A 25,123-nucleotide genomic window follows, 5' to 3' on the forward strand; every position below is an offset into this window, starting at 1 on the left:
GGAGGGACTGTGGGAACCGCCTAGGCGCGCCTTCGCTCTCGGAGGAGCCCACAGCCCGGGGTCTCCCCAGCCCGGTCTCCCCAGCCCGGCCGCAGCCTGGCGGCTTCTCCGCGCGCCGCGCGCCCGCAGAGGAGGGCCGCCGTGGGGCCCAGCCTGCGGCCTGGCCCGTCCTCCGTGCCCCCCGCTCGGGCAAGGTCGGTGCGGCCTCGGCGGCGCCCCCGCCCCGCGGAGCCGAAAGCACGCGCGGCTCCCCCTCCGCGGCCGGGCCTGGCGCCACGCAGGCGGGCCTGGGGCACGCCCCGCCCTCCCTCGGCCGCGCAGCAGGTGCGGCCCCGCCCTTCCGCCCACCTCCCTCTCCCCGGCCCCTCCCCACCCGGCTCCCGTCCCGCGGTGGCCTGCGGGGGGCCCTCGGGCTGGCCCAGCGCTCGCCCTCCGCGTGCGGCCTCCCCGGGCCGCTCCTCCAAGAGCCGCGCGGCGGGACCCTCGCGGAGCCCAGCGCCCGGCGGCCCCCAGCGCCCGGCAGCCCCGCTGGAGGAGGGGCGGCGCCCGGCCGGCCATCGTCACCGCGGACCCCCGAGTCCTGCTCGCGCCCCCCACGGCGGCCCTCGGAGCCCGGACCCCGCCAGGCGCCCCCGCGCCAGAACCAGGCCCCCCCGCGCCAGAACCAGGCCCCGCCCGCGCCACACCCCCGACTCCCGGCCCCGCCCCCGCCCCGGCCCTGCTCCGTCCGCGCCCCCAGCCCTCATTGGTTCTCCCCCCCCGGACTCCGCCCCCGGCCTCGGGCCCTGCCCTCGTTCCCGTCGCCCCCAGCGCCGCACGGCTCCGCCCCTGCCTGAGTTCGGGCCGTCCCACCAGCCCTCGCGCTCCCGCCCCCGCCCCTGCCCGCTCCCACGTCGCCTCCAACCCGTCCCGGCTCCGCTTCCAGCCCCGGTCCCCGCCAGTGTTCACGTCGCCCCTCCCCCCGCGGCCCCCAGCGCCGCACGGCTCCGCCCCGCACGCTGCCCGTCGGTTCCGCCCCCGCGCTAGAACGCGCAAGGCCGGCGCCGCGCGCTTGCGTCATCAGCCAGCGCCCGCGTGGGCGTGGCCAGGCGGCTCCCAGCCCCCCGCGCGTCGCGGACATGGCGCCCGCCGCCGCCGGCCCCGCGCAGGTCGTTCGCGCGGCGCAGAAGGACGACTACTACCGCGGCGGGCTGCGGGGCGCGGCGGGCGGCGCCCTGCACAGCTTGGCGGGTGAGCCCGGGCCTGCGGCGGGAGGGAAGGGACCCCAGCGCGCGTCCGGGTGGCGGGCGGGGGCCGCGGGGCTGGGGGCCCCGAGCGGCGGGAGAAGCGGCTTGTGGCTACGCCGCGTCCCGCTCCGGCCTCTCTGTGCCGCTCTCGGCGCTTCGCAGATGCCGCCCGGTCAGTGCCAGACGTCGTTCCCGGGTCGGGCTCCGGCGGTGCGCCCCCTGGCGCGGCGGAACTTGGGGGTCCGTGGGCGCGTTTAGCTCGTCTGAGGTCGCCCCCGGCCGCAGCCGCCTCGCTGGGGTTCCGCGTCGCCGCCCCCCGCCCTGCGCTTGTGGCCCGTCTGGGTCCGGGACGGTTGCCGGGGCGGGCCCTGCAGGGGGCACGGCTGCGGGGTTGGGGAGGGGGGAGGCCCTCGGGAGACCCGGCCCGGCGGGGACGGCGAGCAGCGCGGACGCCCGCGCCGGGAGAAGACTGCGCTTTGGGACGGTCTCAGCCTGTGGAGCGGTGGCTGGACCTTGGCAGCCGGAGAAGCCACGCAGGAATTGGACCCTAACCGCCCACCCCGCGCCCTCCCTCTCAGGTGCGAAGAGGTGGCTGGAGTGCAGGAGGGAGGTGGAGCTGCTGTCCGACGTCGCCTACTTTGGCCTCACCACGTTTGCAGGTAGCCGCGGTGGGACCTGGAGACCAGGGGCCCGGAGGCGGGGTGCGAGTGCTGCCGGCAGAGTGAGAAGCTCCTGGAGCTGCTTCCCAGTGTCCCTGGAGCTGGCCCAGACGCAGTCTCGGGAAGGCGGGGACCCTGGGGCCCTCCCCTGGAGGAGAGGCCAGGCCCTGAGCCCCTACTGGAGCCTCTGAAACTTCCAGGGTGTACTTCTGTGCCCTTCTCTGTTCCTTTTTGTGTTCCTGGGGTCCTTTGCCCTCGACTTTGTCCAGAGTGCCCGTGGGACAGTTTGTAGCTGAGTTTTGTGGTTCGACGGGGGTCCTGGCACTAAGCCCTGTCGCAGGGCAGGGTCAGCAGGGCCCCAGCGGAGCGTCGTCCGTCAGAAAATGCAGGGACCTGAAAGCAAAATCCAGTACAGGGAGAAAGAAAAGGATGGCAGGCTCCTGCCTCAGTTTCTCAGGTGGGTCACCCCCACACCCTCACCCGGCAGGCTACCAGACCCTCGGGGAGGAGTATGTTGGCGTCATCCAGGTGGACCCGTCCCGGAGCAGAGTGCCCTCGAGGTTGCGCCGTGGCGTGCTGGTGGCGCTGCACACCATCCTGCCCTACTTGCTGGACAAGGCCCTGCTGCACCTGGAGCTCGAGCTGCAGGCCAGTGCCGACAGCCCCAGGCCCTCGCAGGGCAGCCTGGCTCTGGGCGGGCGTGGCCGGTCGGGAGCTAGGCACTGGGTGCACCGGCACACGGCCACCCTGGCGGAAGCACAGAAGAGGACGCTCCTGCGGGCGGTGGTGGTGCTCAGGCAGGGCCTTGGCTACCTCCAGCGGCTCCACGTTGCCTGGTTCTACATCCACGGTGCCTTCTACCACCTGGCCAAGAGGCTCACAGGAGTCACTTACGTAAGTCACCGGTGCTGTCGGGACTTGCTCACCTCTGGCTGCTGTGTGTTCAGCCGGGGTGGCTGGCACGGTCACAGGGCTGGAGCCAGGATCCTCTCCTGAAAAACACGGTTTTACTACATCGCGTTTGCTAGCAGACCTTAGAGAGTCAACCCTGAGGGAAAGGCTCGTCTGCCTCTCCAGCCAACACTTGCAAGACGCCAGCCCCAGGTTCCAGGCCCCCAGGCCCACGCCCACTCCTTCGCAGCTGCCCTGGCGGGGGGTCAGGTGTCGCAGTGCCTCCTGTCACTACCAGGACTTTTCTTGGGCTGAGCCTGCCAAGTAGTCCCGCTTTTCATCTTGTTTCTGTCCTAGTGCCTTTGCTTCCAGATTCACACAGGAAGTCTCAGCTCAGGACCCTGATCACGAGGGTCACCCCCTTTCTGGCTTTACTTGGCAGCACTGTCCGGAGCACCTGCCTCTCCGGTCCAGCCTCAGCCCTCAGTGTGCGCACTCACGAGGGCCGCCAGCTTGCCTCCCCCAGCGTTAGCTAGGGTGTGTGCTGAGCTGCCGTAGCAGAGGGGCCAGACACACGGCCTCGACCCAGGCAGAGAGGGTTTTGCGCTGCTGGGGTCTTCTCTGCACGGACACGTGGGGCCTGCCTGGCTGGGGGGCTCCAGCTAATGGGAGGGAGACCAGAAGTGGAGGGCAGCTAACTTTGCCTTCGGGGGTATGGCCTGGTGTTGGGCGCGTCACTAGCTGCGGTGTCACGCCGATGGTCTCCTGTCGCTGGGGGTGCCAGCTGTCCTCCCGGAGCTGCTCTGTTCACGTGGCGGAGAAGCAGGTTAGCAGCCATGCCTGCGCGGCTTTTCCTCCCGTTCCCCTAGGCTGTTGTTCTCAAGACTCCTTGCTGGTACTTTTCTCTGAGCTGTGAGTCCCCCGATGCATATCCCCCCCCCCCCCGATCATCGCCTGCAGCCGCAGGAACTGGACTGCAGACTTGGGGACTGGGGCTGTCTTCCTCACTATTGCTCAGCACTCACTGTCTCCTCGAAAGTGAGGACCTGAGCTGTCCAGCAGTGACCCCCCACCTGCGCTCAGAACTGGCGAGGTGCTCCTGCCCCCCTCACCCAGCAGAGCGACCCCATGATCGCTCTCTATCCCCCCTTGTGCCAGGAGGGCAGGTTTTGGCCTCATTCACTGGGGCACTCTACCACCGGGGAGGGGGGTGTGTGTGTGCCAACTGATCATGTGACCGTCCCTTGGGGTCCCTGACAGCTTCGCGTCCACTCTCCAGCTACAGAGGACCTGAGGGCTCGAGAAGGCTACAGGTTGCTAGGAGTCCTCTCCCTGCTGCACTTGGCCCTGTCCGTGGGCCTGCAGCTGTACGGCTTCCGGCAGAGGCAGCGCGCCCGGCGGGAGTGGAAGCTGCACCGTGGCCTGTCTCTCCGCAGGTGGGTGGGGGGGGCTCCTAGCCCGGCTGCTGCAGCCTTGCGGGGGGTGGGGGGCAGCGGCGGGGGCTGAGCAGCCCTGTGCGCGGCATTGCTGCTGGGCCTCTGAGCCGGCATCGCGAGGACTCTTGTGGTGAAATCGTGGTGTCTCCCTGCCCCGCCGCCAGGAGCCACGCGGAAGAGAAAGCCGTTTCCAGAAACTCCACGTGTACGCTGTGCCTGGAGGAGCGCAGACACCCCACAGCCACGCCCTGCGGCCACCTCTTCTGCTGGGAGTGCATCACCCAGTGGTGCGACACCAAGGTGGGTGTGCCCGGGGTCAGCAGCGGCAGTCCCGGAGCGCGGGCTTCACGGGTGGGTGCACGGGCCCAGGCGGCCGTCCGGGAAACAGGGAGCCTGTCCCAGGTTTGTCTTAGGATGAGCCACACACGGGACATACCTGGAGTCGGGGCTCCAGTGGCGCGTCCAGAGGCATTGCCGGGAGGTGGGAGCAGTCGGGCCGTGCGGCTCCATTCCTGAAGTCGCCCCAGACCCCCAACCCCGCCGCTGCTCAGAAGCCCGGCTGGCCTGCACGAACAGGGCCTTCTCTAGCGGGATGGATGCCCCGCCGGGATGGCCTGCGTGGGTGGGAGCTCCGTTCAGGGTCGTGCCCGTGACCAGAGCAGGGGCTGCCACACCATCTCTTACGGCCGTGCCGACGCCAGTGAGGGGTGGGGTTCCTGCCCAGCCCTGCTGCCCAGGCCCAGCCCTGCTGCCCAGGCCCAGCCCTGCTGCCCAGGCCCAGCCCAGATCGAGCTTTCTCAGGGCTGAGGGTAGGGAGGGCCGCACAGGTGAGGTGGGCAGACGAGGGGCGGGATGTGCACCTCAGTCGAAAACTCCTGTTCTCACCTGAGGACCTTCGCCTCCGGCATCCCGCCAAGGGGCGTTCCTCAGAGTCCGTGTCCGGGGTTCACAGGGGCCACGGCCTCAGCCTGGCTGCCTTCACTTAGAAACAGCACCTGTGAATGTCTGCACCACGTGGGTCCCACTGGAGTGTCACACTCAGCCCCCACTTTGGGGCTCCTGCTCCCCATTTTGAGGGAATACCCCAAGAACACAGGTGCCATCTCCCGTAAGCAGGTGGCCCCAGGCAGGAACGCCTAGTGGGAGATGAGTGGACCTTCCTGGGGACAGGAGGGAATCCAGCTTGTCCTTAGGAGCGGGGCCCCTGGGACAGAGCCAGACAGGACCCCACACGCTCCTCTCAACACGACGCTCCATAGCAGCCGAGTGGACAGATGGGCCGCCTCCCTGGCTTGGCCTCTGCTCCCAGCTCCATGCCCCACTACCCCGGGTTAAGGCCCTCCCTCCGGGTTTGTGACTTCTGAAAAAAGCGCTTTTTTGAAATGGTTTTCATTTGAAGTTAAGAGAGACGTGTGCACCTCCCACGTTACTGCAGGTGCGGGTGTGGGAGGGCCCGTGCTGGGGGCCGCACTGGCCAGTGTCCGTGACCCTCCTCCTCCCCCTGCAGGCAGAGTGCCCCCTCTGCAGGGAGAAGTTCCCTCCCCAGAAGCTTGTCTACCTGCGGCACTATCGCTAGCCCAGCCGGGGGCAGAGGCACCGGGACCTCAGTATCAGGAGAGAAACCCCGTCTACTCTCAAGGTCGCTTTTACTTGCACAGGAATCGCCTAACTCCGATTTTATTTCATGTCACGTGAGAAACTACGCGAGCAGCTCGGGGACAGAAGCTGGACCTGCCTGCACAGTGGCAGGTCTGAGGTCTCTGTGCCGAGCGTGGGCTGGCGCTTCCCCGCTCAGTCACCCCGAGCCCACGGTACAGGTGGTGAGCGGCAGCTGGGGCAGAGCCCGCCGGGGGGTCCGCTCCCCCCGCCACAGTACATCTGGGTCACTTCTTCAGGAGCTGGACTGTTGGGACAAGGTTGTTTCCATCCTGTCCCCAAACCATACAGTGGAAAGTTAGTTCCGGAAATGGGATCAGTCATTCATGTGAAGAGAAAAGGAGTCTGTATCAGGTGCACAGCACACGGTTGGGGGTTGACCCGAAGGGGCAGGTGTGGGAACAGCAGACAACGGGGCTTACCCGCTGGTTAGTCCACCAGCCCCGCTGACCTGGAAACCTTGCCCTCATCGGCAGAGGCAGGCCACTTGGTGGCTCGGGCACGTCCACTCACAGGAGCGTAAAGACCCCAAGGAATCGGGTCTCCACCGGCAGCGCGTGGCTCGTGCCTTTTCATACACGTTCAGGTCTGTCTGCCGTTCTAGAGGATGGAAGTCTGCGTCTCGGCTGAGGTCTGCCCAGGGCTCGGTGCACAGCCAGCCTGCAAGGGAGGTTCTCCACCGTCTTCACACCTAGCCCACAGCTGTCTCTCAGAGCTGAGCTGTCCCTGAGGCCTGGGCAGGCTGGCTGTTCACGCCAGGTCACCGCCGTGTCCAGCCTACCTCCTGCCACCGTTTTGTTATTTTCGGATCTTTTAAACAAAGTATTTAACTTGTGCCAGAGACTGTACTTTGCCATGAGCTTCTGTAAGAAACGAGCTCCACAGAAGCGTGGGTACATTAAGAACGTCGTCAGGGTGAACACAAGGTCCCATTTCATAAAGGACGAGAAACTGCAGTCAGGATGTCCCATCCCCTGTGCGAGGCTGCAGCCCAGGCTTCTGGCAGAGGCCTGTGCAGACCACTCCGGGAAGAGTGGACACGGTCATCCAGGGATGCATCGCTCCACACTCCTCGGCTACTACGGGCTGGCCACCTGAGACAGGCCCCCGTGACCACAGGCCAGACTGAGTAGGGGCCCCAGGAGAGAGGCTCCACAATTCCTGAGGGCCTTTATGGACGCCCTGACCAAGCGCAATTTCCCATCACTTAGGCCTGAGCATTTAGCAGGAAAACGGTATGAAAAACAAGTGTCCAGAGTTTCAACATTTCAGGTGCCACAGTGTTGTATCAAAGGTACCGATTCAGGACATTATTTAAATACCAAGATTAAAATAAACGATCAGGTATATAAAAGGTTTTCATATGGCTTCCTAGAAGCGAGAGGACCTCGATCTCAGATACACAAAAATTGGCCCCAAAAAGCCAGACAGTAAACGCATTCAGTGCCTACAACCCTAAGACGGATGGGAAACGGCAGAGCTACGAGTCCGCAGCGCCTGAGACCAGAAGGCGGCCCACGGGCCTGCCCCTCGCTCCTGTGCCCCAGGGACCGGCCCAGCTCAGCGCCTGCTCGTGGGTGGCAAGCTGTCGTGTTCCAGATAAAGACTCCACAAGAAAGGGGACACTGTCTTTAATAAAGTTGGAATTAAAAAGTCACTTAGTAAAATGTTTACGAGTATTTGTGTTTATCACATCAAAAAAGTTGACATGCGGGTCAGAGTTCTGTTTTCCCGTAGAAAGTGAGAAGCCGTGTGTTAAAACCCACAAACGGGTCTACCCTTGCCAGCGGTTTCTGTAAAGGGGCCACTGTGTGAGAACAACTTCAAATTAATCAAAAACAACTCTTCAGGTATCAAAGAAATGTGTCAAAATAATTCCAAACAATTAAAATAGAATATATATATTTATAATTCCAGGCCCTCAAAAGCAATCATGGTAATTAAGAACAAAGTTTTGAATCATTATGATAGAGACCAACGTGAAACATCTCTGGTGAGATGAAACTGGGAAACTGGCATTAGAAACCCCGAGTTATGGAAATCACCTTTCCAATGTTCTTCCAACACGCAGGAATCAGGTTAGCGTCCTCCTCCAGCTGGATCACGGGGCCAATGGCATCCGGGCTGGGGGCAGCTGGGCACAACCCGGCTGCTTCTGCGCAGGTCTGTTCCAGGCCACCCGACAACGGAGACCGCTCACCCCTACCCACGCCCCCACCCGACTGTCCGCCCAGCCAGCAGTTTACTAGAATTCTGTCCATCTGAACACTTGAATGTCACTGAAAAATAAATCAATGCAATTTGGTTTAAATGTCAGTTTCTTCAAGAACCTGATATTTCAGTTACAAATAATTGAAGCTCCTTTTTAAAAAGAAAATTCGACTCCCTCGAAACCAACTACTTTATGTGCAGGAAGAAGGCATTGTTACAATGGCTCAGAACCGTCCTCGGGCCCCGGCGGTCCGGCTGGGCGTCTAGCTCGCGAACGCCTTGCCCGCGTCGTCCTTCCCCTTGTACGTCCTCTTGCCGTGCGTGAACGGGATGTACCGGTACTTTATCATGTGCTGGGGACAGAGACACTCACTTTAGAGTGGCTTCACCATGAGCTACATTTCCTCCAAATCTGAATCCTGATCTTCTCTGCGCACGGGGCAAGGAAACCAGGGTGCCGACTAGCTTCTAGTCCCCTCCCCGCCAATGACACAGCAAACCCCTCCCGAGCTCACTGGAAACCCCGAGGGTCTGGGAAAGGCGTCATGACCCCTTGCATGCAGGAAGGGCTAGGGCCGGGCTGGGCTGGGGACCCCTATGACACCCCCAGAGGCGTGGGGATAAAGCTGCCCTGGGAGCCATTTGAGAGTGATGTCGGCGTAACACATGCTGACTGGTGGGCCCTGGGCTCTGAGCCCCCAGGACAACGTGGCAGTGAGGCCAGCATGGCAGAACAGAGGGCCTCTCCCACCGGGCCCCCAGGGAGTGGTCTGTGCTGGACAGCTGCACCACAGGACACATCTGTGTTGGCCACCTTGGCGGCAAGGGGCTGTGCCATGCCCCTGTGGCACAGGGCTTCGTGACGCTCCAAGAAAGACAAGACCCAAGTGGGGCTCTCAGCACCTCCCCAGGCGGCGGTGCCCACCCACACTCACCTTTATTTGCCTCTTCATGGTGATACAGAAAAGCATGATGAAGTACATCACCAGGATGGGCCAGAACACCGGGACATTGAACGCCTCAAAGAAGGTGCAGGCCATGGCCACGAGGATGCCCTTGGTCGCCGCGTGCCTTAAAGCAGGGGAGGAGGTCAGCGCCGCCAGCTGCCCAGCCACCTCGGGCCACGGCAGCATCCCTGCTTGGGGCAGCAGTGGCGCGGTGTGTTTCCTACAGAGGGCGCCACGTGCAGTCCCTCAGTCCCTCGAAAGCCCCCGGTCACCTTCCAAAATTAGAGTATGAAACGTCCAGTGAAAACGTGCAACTGCTCAAGCCGACGCAGGCATCTCACGTCTGCCCCCTGGAATAAGCCCCGGGCGCCCAGCAGGCCCCGCCCCTGGACCGTGCATCGCCGAGACCCTGGGCCCCCAGGCAGCCCCCTTCAGCTCAGCACCGAGCCCACCGGGCTCACAGCTCTACTGAAAATGCTCCTTGGCACTCCCTCTCCGAAAGGCCAGCTTCCTCGGAGTGACCTGCAGGGCCGGCCTGCCTGCTGTCTGCTCCCTGCCCGCAGTGCCCTCGCTCCAGCCCTGCACACCCGACGGGCGACTTGCAGAGTGCTGCCGCATCCCACACACAGCACCGAGAACGAAAAGATGTGGCAGCTTGTCCCTTTGGCTTTTGGCTCCAACAAATACAGGACAGAGGAGGTCACAGCCTTCATGTGGTGGGGGTCACCTTCATGCACTCTTCATGCATGACAGCAGGGTCACCTGTCCACCTGTCACACGCATCCTCGTGCAACATCACACAGATGTCACCACCTCCGGGAAGCCTGGGGGACAAGCCAGTCCCATCCGAGCCCCACCCCAGCCCTTCAGGGAAAGCAGGTCTCCCCAAGGCTGCGTCCACCCCAGACGGGCCCAGCCCCGCCTCTGTGCAGACACCCCGAGCAGGAGGGCAGGGGAGGCGGTGGGAGGAGCAGCACACAGGCCGGCCAGTCTGAGCAGGGCGGCCAGAGCCCGTGCACGTGTCCTTCTGGAGGCCCACGTCTGAACATACCCAGGACCCTCCGCCCAGAAGCAGCTTCTCTTCTGCTGGTTCCGAAGAGCCACCAGGCCCTGGGCTCTCCTACAGAGGTCCCTGTGACTTGCCTCCACGCCCCACCAAGTACTGCGACTCACATTTTGGATGAATGTTCAAAACACACACGGTAAAACTCTCGTTCTTTAAGAAGTCTTTGCTGGCGAACCAGAACAAAACCCCTCTGTTCTCAGTCTTATGAGCCACACTGAGGACAAGTGTCTTTCTCAACTACCCTCAGGAATGAACTCACCAAAATTTAAACTCTGGAAGCCTTCGGATGAAGGGCCGGAACTCCTCATTCTGTTTGGTTGGCAATGAGGGGCCGTCATCTGCAAGGCAGAATCTCCGTGAGACCGAGCGGGCGCCTCACCCACCCGCCCCCGTCACTCCAGCTTCTGCACTCGCGGGCCTCACGCGTGGCACACGCATTTTTGTTATTTAACCCAACATAACACGGGAAACCTTCAACTGATTTAGAAATCAATTCATTGCTTTAGAAGATTCAGAATAGAATTTCTTTTTTAAAAGAACTACACATTTTAAATGACTGCATAAAATTAAAACGCAGACCAGTTTCCAGACACACGTCAACTGTAGCACACAAAGGGACACAGGGAAAATGAGAACATTGATGGAAAAGGAACGGAGAGACGCACAAAGCTTTATCTGCTGAGAGTCCAACTCAGAACAGCTAACCCCTCTGGCACGGAGTCCCCCCACGCTGAACCCCCTGGCTGAGCCCCCACTGAGCACCCCCAACGCTGAGCCCCCGGCTGAGCCCCCCCCCACCAAACTCCAGCACGCTGAGCCCCCCACACTGAGCCAGATTCAGCCAGACGGCCCCAGCCCTCCCCAGGCAGGCGCCCTCCCCAGCTACACACAGAATCCCAGGCCTACAGAGAAGCTCTCCTAATCATCGTCTAATTCCCCCAAATGGCAACAAATGGGAGTTGTTTCCTTTCAGGTTTTCATCAAATGCTCCACAGAGAAAAACCATAGGCTTCTGGTCAGAATCTGAGCAGCCTGGGGAAGACGGCGAGTACCCAGGAAGTACCGGGGTCACAAAGAGGAATCCACGGGCAGGCAGCTGCACCTGGGTTTTTCCCACAGTGGCAACACGTGCTGGCAGGAGGGACCAAGTCCCCAAGTCTGTACCCCACTCCCACCTCCCTTCCCCAGCTGGACAGGCAGGTGTGGACATGGCCCTCCTACCTGGCCCAGGGATGGCCAGGAACAGCTTGAGCCAAGAAATTTTCAACCCATCATCCCTGGAAATCAGGGAGCATCACCACCCTCAGCGGGGCCCAACTGTGGGTGGTCAGAATCCCAGTGGGCACTACTGGGCACAGCATGCTGCCCACAGAAACCTCTGGGCCCCCAAGAAGGGGGCCTACCCAAGGGGCATAGATAGGACTCGAGGACAGTCCTGTCCCTGCTCCCATGCACTCTGCCATGCGACCCTGCCAATCCCGTGACCCCAGGGACCTCCACTTCCTCATCAGCAACCCAGGGTGGCAGGAACACCCACCCACGACACGACAAAGTTTAGTGACTCAACCTACACCCCAGTCTATCATCACTGACGTTCTAAGCACACTTTAAACACCAAGAGGACAGTCTCAAAAGTTCGGATTCCCTAGGTTTCTAGAGAAAATGAGGCCGTCTGTGAAGTGCACAAAATCCCGAGCCCCCGGAGAGAGCCGAGCAGACGGTCTCTACCGTACCTGAGTCCTCCATCAGGGAAGGGTCCACTTTGGGAGAGAGGAAGGCTATGAAAAGATTGAGGTGGTAGATCCCCAAGGCGTAGGTCACGATGTACCAGCCCTGCAAGAGAGGAGCTCCCGGTCAGTGCCGCCGCCCGGCGCCCGCCCAAAGCAGCCCCCAACGTTCCGGGAACTCGCGGCCCTGCTTTAGCTCAGCATCAAAGCATGCACAGCTTCCAGTCCAGAGACTGCAACGAGGGCCAAAGAGGCACGGGGAACATCCACGATGACAGTCTAACTCCAGTGACTTTGTGCGAAAACGGACAAGCCACGGGGCAAAGAACCACCTTCTGCAAGGGCCGTGGGGCCACCCGCGCACCCAAAGCCGCCAGCTCCCCACCAGAGCTGCGGCAGGAGGGGAGGATTTCCTCAGGGCCGCCCACGGGGCGGGTGTGGACCAGGCACTGAAGGACACTGGTGTGGACGCCGGGCCCAGACCCTGCCTCACGGATGGCTGCCTACACCGGCACACGGCACCCGAGCCATCCGTCGGGACGCGCCGGCTCTGACGCGCATGGTGGGCCCCTCACACCGCCACACACTGCTACACACTGGTCAGGGCTGTTAACAGTCTCTGCCCAGGAGAAATCCAGAACCGGAAAAATCAGGAAATCAAGGATGAGTTTAAAAAAAACGTGGAGGGGCGCCCGGGGGGCTCAGCCGTTAAGCCTCTGCCTTCGGCTCAGGTCATGACCTCGGGGTCCTGGGATCGAGCCCCGCGTCGGGCTCTCCGCTCAATGGGAAGCCTGCCTCTCCCTCTCCCACTCCCCTGCCCGGGTGTAGTCTCTCTCAAAAAAATAAAATCTTTAAAACAAAAACAAACAACAACACGGCGGAGCCAAAAACCCTCCTCGGAAGACGCCAAGAGACGGGGGCACCAGCACGGCATCACAGACCCGGGATTCGGTTCATTTTGAAAAGCATTAAGTTCACCCTGTCAGCCCAGGATGCGGTGCATCATCAATTCTAAAAGCCTAAAAACTGTGCACACAAATGAAATCCTTCTGCCTTCGAACTTCCCAAGTCTAAAAACTACAGACGAGACATGGGGGCTGAGGGGGCTTCATACCGCAGAGCCACGCCTGCGGCCACAGCAAGACCACACACGGCTCAGAGGACAACTGCGTCCCCATGCCACCTGCAGCCCTCTACCAAGGTCTCCGGGTCACTCTTCCCGTTAGAGGACGGACTGTTGACTTGTTGAGTTCCCACTCAAATAACAGTCCTGACGACAACCACGGTCCACTCAAAGTCAATTATAGCCAGGCTGTGCCCTGCCACCCGGACCCCTCCTACTCCAGAAACAAAGGGGAAAACCCACGTGCCACCCATGGCCACACCTGGACAGCGCGGAGATGGCAGGGGCTCGGCTCCCAGCCCACACCTACCTGCAGCAGGTAAACTCGGATCATGTAGACGAAGCTCAGACCCAGCGTCACCAGCCACCGCACGGCGGTGTACGGCGTGGACTTGTCTAGCCAGGACTGATAGATCTAGAAAGACAGGGGTTCACACGCTGTGGACCTCACAGCACACTTTCCCTGAGCACCGGCTTCGGACCTGAAGTCAGCAACACAAAGCAGCAACCACGAGGACCCCCAATTCCTGACACAGACCCACCCCTGAAGCAGAATGAGTACAGAACCGTCTCTCACGGCATCAGCCCGAGGGGTTGCTATGGGGTCACCTAACTTCACCCCGAGAGCACGAAGAACGTGGGCACCTTACGGGCGGCTCTATTTGAGCCCCGCCCCTCCCGGAGCTGGCCCCAGCCCTGCCCAGCAGCCCCAGGCAGCCCCAGGCAGCCCCAGCCTCCGCTCTCAGGACCGTTGGCCACAGCCTGATGTCTGGCAGGTGTGGAGCTCAGGCGCGGTGTGCAAAAGTGTCAAGTTTCCAGAAGGAATTCTTGGTTTCACCCATATATGCACGTGCATGTGTGCAAGCACATGTAATTAGCAGACGTGCGCTAATTTTAATTTTGTAATTAACTTTTTCAACTCTCAATTTATGAAAAATTTCAACTGTTCATCAATGCAAAAGTACCCACCACCTGGCCCTCAATAATTACGAAATTTTCCGAACGTTCTTTTGTAACTTTAAGAACATACATTTTTTTAGGGGCGCCTGGGTGGCTCAGTGGGTTAAGCCTCTGCCTTCAGCTCGGGTCATGGTCTCAGGGTCCTGGGATCGAGCCCCGCATCGGGCTCTCTGCTTGGCGGGGAGCCTGCTTCCCCCACCACCACCTCTGCCTGCCCCTCTGCCTACTTGTGATCTCTCCCTCTCTCTGTTAAAAAAAAAAAAAAGAAACATTTTTTAAATTCTAAGCCAAAACATCAGTACGGTACGCACAACTGCTGACCGAATCGGACACCCAAACTCAGTGTCTGAACATGGCTTCAGGCACTGCTGCCACTCCAGGCCTCAGCACAGCCCACAGGGACGCCCACAGGTCAGCGCAGAGCGGGGCCAGGGCCAGGGCCTGTGGAGGCAGTGGCCCACAGAGAGGACGGTAAGCGCATGGCAGCGGCCACCGCCACTCAGGAGCTAAGTAGCATTTCCGTGTTTTTAAAGGTTATTGGGGGACCAAAAAGCAAAACAAGTGTATGGCAGAGCACACAGGTGGCCTCCAAGGCCTAAACCACTGTCTGCCCCTTTAGGGAAGGACAGAAGATGCGAGCACATCTGTAGCCGCGGGAACGCAGAAAGCAAGGCTGGGAGAGCAGGCGGCCGGCGCCCCGCAGGGAAACGTCCCCAGGTCAGCGGCTTCTCACTCTGTTCAGCTCATCCACTCATCCGCCAGTCACTTCTTCAACGCACCCTCAAAAACCAACCTGTCCGAGTCTTGTGAAAAATCTGTACACCACAGAAGGTTTCCCATGGACCGAATCTCCAACACTGTCACCTTCGGACATTCTGTAACTGAGAAACATACAAGAAACTTTAAATGAAAACGTTCACGGGTCTCATCCCTTCGCCCTATTTTCACCAACACGACCGAGCAAACTTTTCCGGTATTCGCTACTTCTCTCTGGGTGTCTTCGCCATGAGCTGTCCAGGAAAAAGAAACAAGCAAGAGGGGCGCCCGCGTGGCTCAGCCGGTTAGGTATCCGCCTCGTGATTTTGGCTGAAGTCATGACGCCAGGGTGGTGAGACGGACCCCCACGTCGGGCTCTGCACTCAGCGGGGAATCTGCTTGAGATTCTTTCTCCCTGTGCCCCCCCGCCCCCCGCCACACGTGCTGAAACAAACAAAATCTTGAAAAAAGAGGGAGGGAGGGAGGGACCCCATGGAGAGCCAGAATGGTGCAGCACTGGGCAGACTTCTGATTCTGCGAGCGTCACGCGGCCTGCACGCCTCCCGCTGGTCCCCAGGAGCGGCCCTCGCTGACCATGGAGTCCTGTGGACACACTTTCCCTGGGGCTGGTCCACACCACAGGCCACTCGCACCCATGTCTCCCTCCTCCTGCCTGTTCCTAGGATTCCCCCCAGCAGCCCCTCTCTCCAGGCCCAGGGCTCTGTCCAGGCTGCTCCCCAGGACACCAGCTGTGCAAGTCCTGGTCTCCTCGAGGCCTGGTCCTCTGCTCCACGAACGCCACCCGACCCCCAGCGAGGGAGCCAACCGCCCGGGCCCCCGCTGGTGGTAAGTGAAACTGAGCTACGTGCTCCTGACTATTTCAACAAGCTGTTGTGGGTCCCGTGAGGAATTAGCTGACGAGAAGCCCAATAACCCAGGTAGCTTAATCACCTGTATCTCACTAGGACGAGAGTCTCATACAGTCCAAGCCACTGGCCCAAGATCAGGGGCTGCTGTGCCAGACCTCAGTCTCTCTATGCAAACACACTGCCGCCCAGAGCAGACAACGGAGGTGCTGCCGAATACGACCAGGAACACTCAGTACTGCCCCCTCAGACCTGTGGGCAGCACCTCCCCCAACGAGCACCACGGCAAGGTTGGGGCCCGGAAGCAGATGCAGACTCCAGCTCCACGTCGGTGCCCAAGGCTCCCGCGCTGTACGGCTGTGCAGCCGCGGTCTCCTCACCCGGCCCGCGGCACTCCCGGACCCAGAGCCTTCCCATGCACACAGGACAGCAAGGCTCACAGCGGCCGCAGGGGCCCCACGGGCCACCGGATCGCACAGGCCGCAAGCTGAACCCACAGCTGCCCGGGCCGCGCTTCCCCGTCACACCCTCCCAATAAGCGCTCGGAACACTCTCTGTCCCATACGGAGTCCGAAGGCCCACGGTACCCTTGACCTCCAGCGGAAAACTTTCAATTACAGCTGAGCGACTCAGACCACCTGGGCGGCCGCCCCGCGACACGTCTGCATTCCAGGTGTAACTGACTCCACCGCCCCCGTAAGCCGGGCAGAGGGCCAGGCGTGTCCAGGAGCGGACGGGGAAATGCCCTTTGCCCTCACGAGACGCAGAAAGAACGGATGACTGAACTGAGCTGATGACTCACGGCCTCCGGGCCCCAGCTCCCCAGGAGGTGTGTTTCCACACTCAGGTGAGAGAACCCTGTGTTTCAGGATGGGCTGGACCGGAACGCATTCCCTGGGATGGCCGGCCTCCCGGTGCAGGCCACAGCCAGGCCGGCAGAAAGCTAGAGCAGCAGGCGTCCTTCTCCTGGGGACCCGCACAGGTCTGCTCCTACTTGCCCACAAGCCCGCGTTCACCAGCAGAACGCCGCCACCCAAACGGAGGGAGGGAAAGCCGCAGGACTGCGCGCCTGGCGAGCCCTGGATGCACGTGCTCTAGCCGGACGCCTGCTTCTTTCAGAGGAACGTGCAGAAATCACTGCAAACACACGTCCACCGGCCTCTGATACACTACACGTCCACCGGCAGCGGCTCTCCACGTCTCAAAGAGACGGTCACAGTGACGTGAAGCAAGTGCAACCTCCCTCCAGAGTCCAGTCCGGCCGCTTTCTAGCAGGACGGCCAGGGCGGCCCCTCATTCCAACCTGCGAAACGGGGTGAGAGCACCTCAGCGCCCTCCTCAAAGGCTTCTCCCGGGGAGTCAGCTGTTGAGCCTGAGCCTGGCGGGGGGAGCGCGCCACCCCGCCTCGCAGGGGCCCACACGGGAGCCCCTTCCCTCTGCTCAGCGGGAAGGCGGCCTCTGCAGCGATGCCCACCCTGCCAGCAATCCCTGAGCCACGTCACCCTGTTTTTACTTCGGGCAACCGTGAGTCTCTTTCACCCTGTTTCTCCATCTCCCATCAGGGCACGCCTCTTCCGCACGAACCTTGCCTGGGCCGCGGCTACGTGCTGCCCCTAAAAAGGCCCGGCCCACAGCAGATCAACAAATCACCTGTTGGACCTCACTGTTCCATGCGCACACACGGGTAAGAAGCAAATCCCCACCATTCCCAGGACACACCGTCCGCATCATGCCCGAAACCCTGCCCTAAACTCCCTGGGCCGCGTCCTGGGCCCCCTGCCCCGTCTGCACTCCCCCAACGGCGAGCGCCGCGCTTAAAGCCTCGCAGCCGGCGGCCAGGCATCGGGGTCGTCCTCCCGCGCTCCTCCCAGGGGCGGTGCGGGGCAGGGCCACCGGCGGCCTCCGGTGCGTCCCTTCCGCTGAAAGGCCCTTCCAGACGCCACCACTCATTCTCGGCCGAACCGCCTTCCCGGGCCAGGGCTCCTCCCGCCTCGGAGCGTGACCGTCCTGGAGGCCCGCGCCTGGCCGCGACCACGGCGCCCCCGGTGACCACGGCGCCCCTGACCGTGGAGCTGAGTCTCGCTCACGGGGACTCCAGCCGCCCGGTGAGAGACCAGCCCCACTGAGAAGAACGATCTTCGGGGAAACTTCGGGGCTCCCGGGCCGCCCCTCCTCTGAGGGCACGAGGGAGCGGGGCCCCGAAGGCGGCTCCGGGGGAGGGCGGCCGGCCACGGGCACCGTCGGACGCGAAGCGGGCCCGTGGACGTGGGCTTTGCGGCCGCACTGTGCAGGGTCTCCAGAGATCACCTTGAGCGACCCCACTCGCCGCGTCGACGCGCCCCTACCCGAGCCCCGCGGACGAGCGCCGGGCCCGAGGGGGGACCGACGGGGGACCGACGGGGAGGAGCGGACGTCGCGCCCGAGCCGGAGGAGCGCAGCCGACCCCTCCCTGCGCGCCCGCGGGTGGGGGCGGGGGCGGTCCCTGCGCGCCCTCGGGGTGGGGAGGGGGGGGACCCGCGACCCCAGTCCCCGCCCGGCCTAGCCCGTCGCCCCGCCCGCCCGGACACCCGCCGCCCGCCGGCACCTCGCCGCTCCCTGCGGCCGAGCGCGGTCTCCGAAGGCCGCGGGAAGGAGGACGCGGGCAGGCGGCCGCGCCGGCGCTTCGCACGGTCGGGAAGGGCCAGCCGAGCACTTCCGCTCTGTCCTGTGCGGCACCGCCTCCGGAGCCTCCAAGATGGCCGTCGGGGCGGAGCCGAGAGCCTCCAACCATTTCCGCTTCCGGTGCGGGGCGCCCCGGCCGTTGGCTGGGCGGTCCCGTCGGCGGAAGGGGCGTCATGGCGGAAGCGCTCCGCGATGCGCATGCGTAGTTGCGTCTACAGGCTCCGGGCCGGCATAACTCCACTCCAGAGATTGCTATCGCCCGGGGACTTGGCCCACGGGCCAATGGAGGAGAGCTTTGCGGTTGCTAAGGAAACCCGTAGCGGCAAGATGGCGGCGGCGGGCGGCGGGAGCCGGAGCTGCAGCCCGCCGCTCCAGGACCCGCCGAGGCGGCCGCCGCGGGACGGTAACGGCTGCGGGCCGGGGCCGGGTCTCCGTCCGCGATGCGGGGGGGAGACGGGCGCCGTCCCGGCGGCCGCCGCGCGCTCTCGGCCCCAAGCCCAGCCGGCAGCCCCCGGGGAGCCCCGGCGCCCCAACCCTGGGAGGGGCGGCCCCGCGGCGGGCGGGCTTCCGAGCTCGCGGAGCCGAAGAACCGTGTTGGGGTAGAGCCCGAGCCGCCCTGCGGCGGGTGCCGGAGCCCGGGGACTCGCACGCTGCCCGCGACGCGGGGCTGGGGGAGGTGCGCCCCGCCACCCCCCCGGGGCGCGGGTGTGGATTTTGTCCCGGGAGCGCGAGAGGCCGCGGGCAGCCGTGCCGCCCCCTCAGCCGGCCGCCGTCGCCGCTCCGCACGCCGCGGCCCCCGCGGACCTGCCCCACGCGCGCGGACCCCCGCCCCCGGGGCTCGCTGGCCGGCCCGGGGCCTGCGCTCAGGCGTGCGCCTCCCTCCGCTTGCAGGCCGCGGGGTCTACGTGTACCCGAACTCCTTCTTCCGGTACGACGGCGAGTGGAGGGGAGGAAGGACGCACGGTGAGGAGGCGCGGCCCCGCACGCCCTCTCGCTGGTGCCGGGAGGGCCGGTCCCCGCAGGCTCAGAGCTCACCGGGCGGGACCTGCCAGGGGCCCGGAGAGCCCGCAGCCCGCAGCCCTCCCGGGGGCTCCGGGGCACCCCGGGCAGGGGAAGCCCCAGCCTAGAAGTCCTCCCTGGGGTTAGCTAGTCTGTCTCGGCCGACGCGAGCGTCGCCTTCGTGGTTTATTTCCGACGAGTAAGAGAGCGCCCGGTCTCGCAGTGTTCGCGGGGGCGCCCCAGGCTCCCAGCGGCGGCGTCCGCGGTAGCCGAGCTGTGGGACGAGCCCGGCCTCCGCCCCAGAGGACCGGAGAAGGAAGACGCGGTCCGTAGTAAGGACGATTGCTCGGCCGTCTAAAACATGAAAAATGAAAAAAAAAAAAGAAAGAAAGAAAGAAAGAAATCTTGACATTTGCAAGTATGGGGAAGGAACTAGAGGATATTACACGAATGGAAATAAGTCAGAGAAAGACATTCACCCTGTGACCTCACTCGCACACGGGTCGTAAGAAACAAAACGCTCCCAGGGGAAAGGAGAGGAAATAAAATGACAGTAAAACAGAGAGGGAGGCGGCCGCGGGAGATGCTGAGCTCTAGGAAACAGTGAGGGCAGCGGGGCGGGCGTGGAGGACGCACCTGACCAACGGAATGAGCCCTGGCTGCTGCGTGCAGCTGACGAGCCCCTGAATTCTACCCCGGCAGCTCGTACCACAGTGTACGTTACCTAAATTGAACTTAAACAAAAAAAAAAAAAAAAAATTTAAGGGAGAGATTACCTACTTCGATGGAAAGTCTCAGCCTTAAAAGGAAGTCCTGAGCCTGAGCAGCCGGAGCCCCCCCGGGGGTGGGCCCAGACTTTCCCGTGTTGACGCACACACAGTGTGATGTCTGTCTGGGGATTCTGTGCTCACGTCCTCTGCCTGGTTTTCTCCTGGAGAATTGGTCTTTCAGCATTTTCTTATGTGAGCTCTTTTTGTGTCTGCTTTTGTCTGAAATCTCTGCTTCTCTTCCTCTGGGCTGGACGTGCAGATTCGTGTCTGAGACCCTTGCCAGACCCTGGCCTAGAGAGCAGGGTTCCCCCTTTTTAAATGTTTTCTTGAGTGCCGCCCTGTGTCCACAGACTCCGTTTCTTCTGGCCCCGGTGCTGATGGAGGCCGGGTGACTGCAGTGTCCCCTCTGAGGAGGTTAGGGTGGGACCTCCCTGCACTTGGACGGCGCTGTTGTCATCCCAGCTGAGACAGTGGGTCTTGGTTATGTGTCGAGAGCGTTTTTATTGAGAAACGTGTATGTGGGTGAGTTTGCAGAGAGCAGGCGTGGGACGAGAGGCAGAGCCAAACACGGGCCTGAGAGCTTCAAAGCCCAGGTCTTCCCTCGGGGAAACCAGTCCCGCCACACGTGGGCAGCAGGGGTTCCTCCGACTTCGGTCTGACTTCACATCATGATTTCTTTCCCCAGGCCAGGGCAAGCTGCTGTTTAAAGACGGGAGTTACTACGAAGGCGAGTTTGTGGACGGGGAGATCACCGGGGAAGGCTGCCGGCTCTGGGCCTCATCAGGTTAGCGGGGGAGACGGGTGCGGGCGTGCTGACTACTGTCTCACAAACTGTCTCTGCTGTAAGGTGTCCCTGGCTTCTGGGTGCAGAAGGCACCTCCGTTTGTGAAGTGTGGGCCCCCCGTTTCCATCACGTCCCCCACGTCAGCAACATGCCAGCCTAGGGCCGGGGCAGCCCCTCCCAGACCTTCGCGGGCAAGCGTGGTAGCTGTTCTCCGTGGAGGGAAGGCCCACCCCGACAGATCCTGACCCACAGAGGCCTTTGCCCTTGGGCACCGGGATGCTGCAGAGAGGAGATCTGCACCCACACAGTCACCGGGAGGGCGGGACCGAACCCACCTAATCGTACTTTCTCCCGTTAGCCACAGCGAACAGATGAGGAGACTCGCTCACGTGTTCTGAAATGGTACTTGCTGCCCCTGTTGATCAGGGCTGGGAGGGACGGGACTGGACCCGCAGGCACGCAGGAGCAGCTCTAACCCCGACTGCCCTTCTCCTCGTCTGCACCAGGGGACACCTACTCTGGACAGTTTGTCCTGGGAGAGCCTCAAGGATACGGCTTCATGAAGTACAAAGCCGGCGGACATTATGAAGGGGAGCTCTCCCACGGCCTGAGAGAAGGTCTGACGCCCATAGGAGCCGAGTGCGGCAGGGTGCTTTGTGGGGAGCCCTGGGCCCCAGCGCCCCGCCCTGAGATCTGACTCAGGGCCTGACGTCCGCCCGGCAGAGCCGGCGGCGCTCTTCTCTCTGCCCCCAGAACCACGTGGGCTGCAGTTCCGTGGGGGGCCGTGGCCCGGGTACCCTGCCTGCTGGGGCTGAGACCGTAGGACGCGCCTCAGTTCACTGCTGTGCTTAAAACCCAGCGGCTCAGAAAACTGCTGTTGAATTACTCGCCTGCAACCCAGGGGCTCAGCCGCCTGTCCCTGGCTCAGCGAGGCGAGGCTTCTGGCCCCACATGCGGTCGCCCCTACGGTGGCGGTAGCGGCAGCTCAAGCAGGGCTGGGGGGTCCTGGACCCTGGCCCAGAGCCTCAGTGCTGCTGGGGGGCGAGAAGTGGCGGGTCCTCTGAGGACGAGCTGCTGGACAAAGCCAGTCAGGAGGGCGCAGGCTGGGGGCGAAGCAGGGTCTGCCCTGGGGGGTGGGTGGGTGTGCATCACAGGCGTCACGGTCCCTGGTGCCACGCCAGGTCACAGTGCTGTCTTCCCCGGGCACCCCCGGCCTGGGAGGGTGAGCCGGTTCCTGGAGCGGGGCTGACCCCGGCTTTCGTCCTAATCCACCGCCGCCCTCTGGGGGGCAGGGGTGGAAGCAGGGTCCCCCCCAACAGGAGGCAGGAGGTGACGCTCCCTGCCCTGGGCTCCCTCCCTAGGACACGGGCACCTGGTGGACCAGGACGGACAGGCCTACTGGGGGTCGTTCCATAACAACAAGCGGCACGGCCGGGGGCACATGGTCTTCCGGTGAGTATGCCGTCACCCCCTCCCCGGCGCGTCTACAGCACTCGGATGTCTGAGCTTTTAACTCCCGACGTTCGTCACCGGCGTGTTCAGTAGAGAGAGCCTGACTCTGCCGGGTAAACGCCTGGTGGAAGCTTGGGTGGCGGGAGGGGGACGGGCGGGGCCTCTCTCGGCCCGGACCCGGTGGGCCTGCCTTGCCATTGTTTGCTCGCACGTGTTGCCGCCACGGCCACGTGTGGGTTCACAACGATTTTTCCTCCAGCCTTACACACCTGCGGGCCGGGCGGGTAGGGCCGCGGGCCACTGCCATCACTCCCCACCGAGCGCTGGGGCCGCCTGCCCGTCCACAGCAGGCCCTGGCAAGGCACGAGCTCGTGCCATCTGCTCGGGGCCCATTTTTGCCTCGGGCCCGGTGGTGCGTGCTGAGCCCCGGCCGGAGGAGCGGGACTGAGTCAGCGCCGCCACCTGGCCCTCCGCAGTCTGAGAGCAGCCCCTGTGTCTGTGTCCCCAGGAATGGTGACAAGTACGAAGGTGACTGGGTCCGGGACCAGCGTCAGGGGCATGGGGTGCTGTGCCGCGCCGATGGCTCCACCTACAAGGTACCTGGAGACGCGGCAGGACCCCAGGCTCTGGGGGGCCCCACTGGGTTCCTTGTGCCACCCGGACGTCCTCATGGCACACCTCGGTGCTGCTCCTTCTCGCCAGGGCCAGGGAGGGCGGCCACCCCGCCTGTGAGGAAGTGAGGGAAGGGTCCCGGCTGACACTTTCCCTGTCTGGCTCCTGTGACGCCCCATGCCCTGCCGTGTCACCTGTGGGAACGGGGTGACGCTTCTCGTTCCCTTGAGGACACCCTCAGGGCCGGTGACGGGTTTCTAATGAGAAATGCCCACCTCAGTAATGTGAGGGTGCAGGCGAGGGTGCCCAGTCTTCCTCGTGGTGCAGGCCGTACCCCTCGGGTCTGACCAGGGGTGGGGAGGACAGGATGTACAAGCAGGTGAGGGAAGACCTCACTGGGACCCCAGAATCCATCAGTCATTTTACTTATTGGACACTGGCCACGTGCCCAGCTGGGAACCAACGGAGTCGGAGCCGGCGATGTGTGTCTCCTGGAGGGCCGGCTCCTGCGGTAGTCGGTGGCCGGAGTGACGAGTCGCCCCGTCGGCCCCGCAGGCAGCTGGGGGGCTTCGGGCCCGGCCATCCTCGCTCCTGTGCCGTTCTGTGAGCTGAGGCCTAAATGGTGACAAGAGCCTCCGCGGCCCCAGGACAGCAAGGGCGGGGAGGGAGGGGCGCTCCGGGGGCAGGAGGTCCGGGAGGGGCCCAGGGAGACCCGGAGCCTCAGCGGGCTGGAGAGGGATTGCGAGGGTCGCAGCAAGCGGGGCTCCGCTCTCTGTGTCTGAAGGTCCCTCCGTGTTCAGAGGACGCTGCGGCCATTAGGAGACGGGAGGGGACAGAGAACAGCCTTGGGGTTTGGGCAGAAGACACCGGCCTTGCTGGCAGGTTGGATGTCGAGGCAAAGACAAGAGGAAAAGCAAGGGTGACCTCTGGATCTGGGACCTGAGCATCACAGGAAGGCGGTGCCCGGGGCAGAATCCCGCGGGGAGACAGGCATGCCCGCATGTTACCGTGGAAATGGGCAGCCAATGGAAGGCCCCATGGACACCCCCAGAATGGACCTGGGGCCCCCCTGCGCAGCCGGGCTCCTCGGGAAGGGAGACTCGTGGTGTGTGGTGACGTCGCCACCGTGACTTCACCATGGTGGCTGCGACGCCCCCACTGAACCCGGGGCCACGGGAGCCTGGGTGCCGCTGCACACGGCCGTTCGCATGGGTCCTGCCGCTGCTGAGACCGCATCAGGCGGCCGGGGAGAGACGATGCGGGGTCCAGCTCCCGCAGCGCGGAGCCAGCCAGGAAGAGTGGCTTTGGGCCGAGAGTGGTAACAGAGCTGGCAGCGTCGCTGAGACAGAGGCTGGCGGGGCGCCCGAGGGGGCAGCTGGCATCCCGGCCCCGCGCAGCAGTGCTCGGATGCCGGCCTGGAGTGCAGGCGGCCCCGGCAGCAGCCTTGCCCCCTCGTCACACAAGCTCGGCCCAGGAAAGGCTATACCCTGGCCTCGGTCAGGGTGGCCGGCAAGGGCCGGCGTCCCCCATGCGCATCCGTGTCGCTGCCGCCCTGCCGCTTCTCTGCCAGGGGCCGTCCGCCCGGTCTCACAGGGCCAGCCGTGGGGCACAGCACAGGCACCGCAGACAACCATCCGTGGTTCTCCAGAGCTGCAAACGGAGGGAGACACGGGGAGCAGGTCTCTGTCCCCTGCCGCCCCGCCGTGCCGTAGCTGGCATCCATGCCACCGTGCAGACCAGCCCTCGAGGGGCTGGGGAGGACCAGCACCAGAATATTCACGCCACAGGCACCGGCCTCTGTCCCCAGTCCCTCTCTCCACTTCACGGATGAGGACACAGTCCCAGAGGAGGGGCGGGGACTTCCAGCCTGGAGCCCCAGGGAGAGTCGGGGGCCGGCTGTGTGGCCTCTGACCCAGGTGGGTCCCCTCACAGCCAGACGGGCCGGCGGAAGGAGCACCCCATTCTGCAGTCCCCCCAGCATTGCCCTGTTCCTGGAGGCTTTTCGGGCCCTCGGGCCCTCCGCCGCCCGCCGGGCCTCACTGCAGGGCTGTGGCTGCCCCCGGGGCCCCCACTCAGGCCTCCCCTGCATGTCAGGGCTCAGCCCAGAGGAGACAAGGGCAGCAGCTTTCCACACCGCAGGCCGACCCGGGGCGCCCACCGCCTGCCCAGCGCTCCACCAGGGGGCAGCCCGGCCCCGGAGCCGTGCCGCCCGGCAGCCCTCAGGGGGCTCCTCCTGCTTGGGAGACATTTTGCTCCAACTTGAGCGCTGGAGCCCGATTTCAGCCCGAGCCGCCCCAGGCTGCCGCTCCTGCTGGCCAAGC

At 63.5% G+C, this 25,123-nt stretch overlaps 3 protein-coding genes across 6 annotated transcripts in view; 2 read left to right on the forward strand and 1 right to left on the reverse strand.

Moving 5' to 3' along the window:
* Positions 1-1,086: 1,086 nt before the first annotated feature.
* PEX10 (peroxisomal biogenesis factor 10) lies at positions 1,087-7,539 on the forward strand. The gene is made up of 6 exons (XM_080801992.1): positions 1,087-1,230; positions 1,805-1,885; positions 2,373-2,779; positions 4,037-4,212; positions 4,377-4,512; positions 5,720-7,539. The coding sequence occupies exons 1-6, from the start codon at positions 1,119-1,121 to the stop codon at positions 5,786-5,788; spliced, it is 981 nt and encodes a 326-aa protein (XP_080658118.1). The 5' UTR covers positions 1,087-1,118; the 3' UTR covers positions 5,789-7,539.
* Positions 7,540-7,753: 214 nt separating this feature from the next.
* On the reverse strand, positions 7,754-18,266 carry RER1 (retention in endoplasmic reticulum sorting receptor 1). Of its 4 annotated transcripts, none has more exons than XM_080801994.1 (7): positions 18,109-18,266; positions 14,696-14,777; positions 13,253-13,357; positions 11,826-11,925; positions 10,352-10,430; positions 9,015-9,150; positions 7,754-8,432 (listed from the first exon to the last, which is right to left on the reverse strand). In XM_080801994.1, exons 2-7 carry the CDS (start codon positions 14,774-14,776, stop codon positions 8,343-8,345), a joined length of 591 nt encoding a protein of 196 aa, XP_080658120.1. In that variant the 5' UTR covers position 14,777; positions 18,109-18,266; the 3' UTR covers positions 7,754-8,342. The 4 variants fall into 4 exon arrangements, with proteins under 4 accessions (XP_080658120.1, XP_080658122.1, XP_080658119.1 ...); XM_080801996.1 differs by having other exon boundaries at positions 14,696-14,783; XM_080801993.1 differs by lacking the exon at positions 18,109-18,266 and adding an exon at positions 17,870-17,983 and having other exon boundaries at positions 14,696-14,783.
* A 27-nt stretch (positions 18,267-18,293) lies between these two features.
* Positions 18,294-25,123, forward strand: part of MORN1 (MORN repeat containing 1) — a 48,871-nt gene continuing 42,041 nt past the window's right edge. Inside the window, exons 1-6 of the mRNA XM_080801997.1 lie at positions 18,294-18,588; positions 19,077-19,148; positions 20,640-20,738; positions 21,245-21,355; positions 22,100-22,190; positions 22,699-22,786. Coding sequence (XP_080658123.1) covers positions 18,378-18,588; positions 19,077-19,148; positions 20,640-20,738; positions 21,245-21,355; positions 22,100-22,190; positions 22,699-22,786 — 672 coding nt within the window. The 5' untranslated portion in view covers positions 18,294-18,377. The remainder of the gene's footprint in view (positions 18,589-19,076; positions 19,149-20,639; positions 20,739-21,244; positions 21,356-22,099; positions 22,191-22,698; positions 22,787-25,123) is intronic.

The sequence above is a fragment of the Martes martes genome (genome assembly GCF_963455335.1).
Source record: "Martes martes genome assembly, chromosome: 4".
Taxonomy (NCBI): domain Eukaryota; kingdom Metazoa; phylum Chordata; class Mammalia; order Carnivora; family Mustelidae; genus Martes; species Martes martes.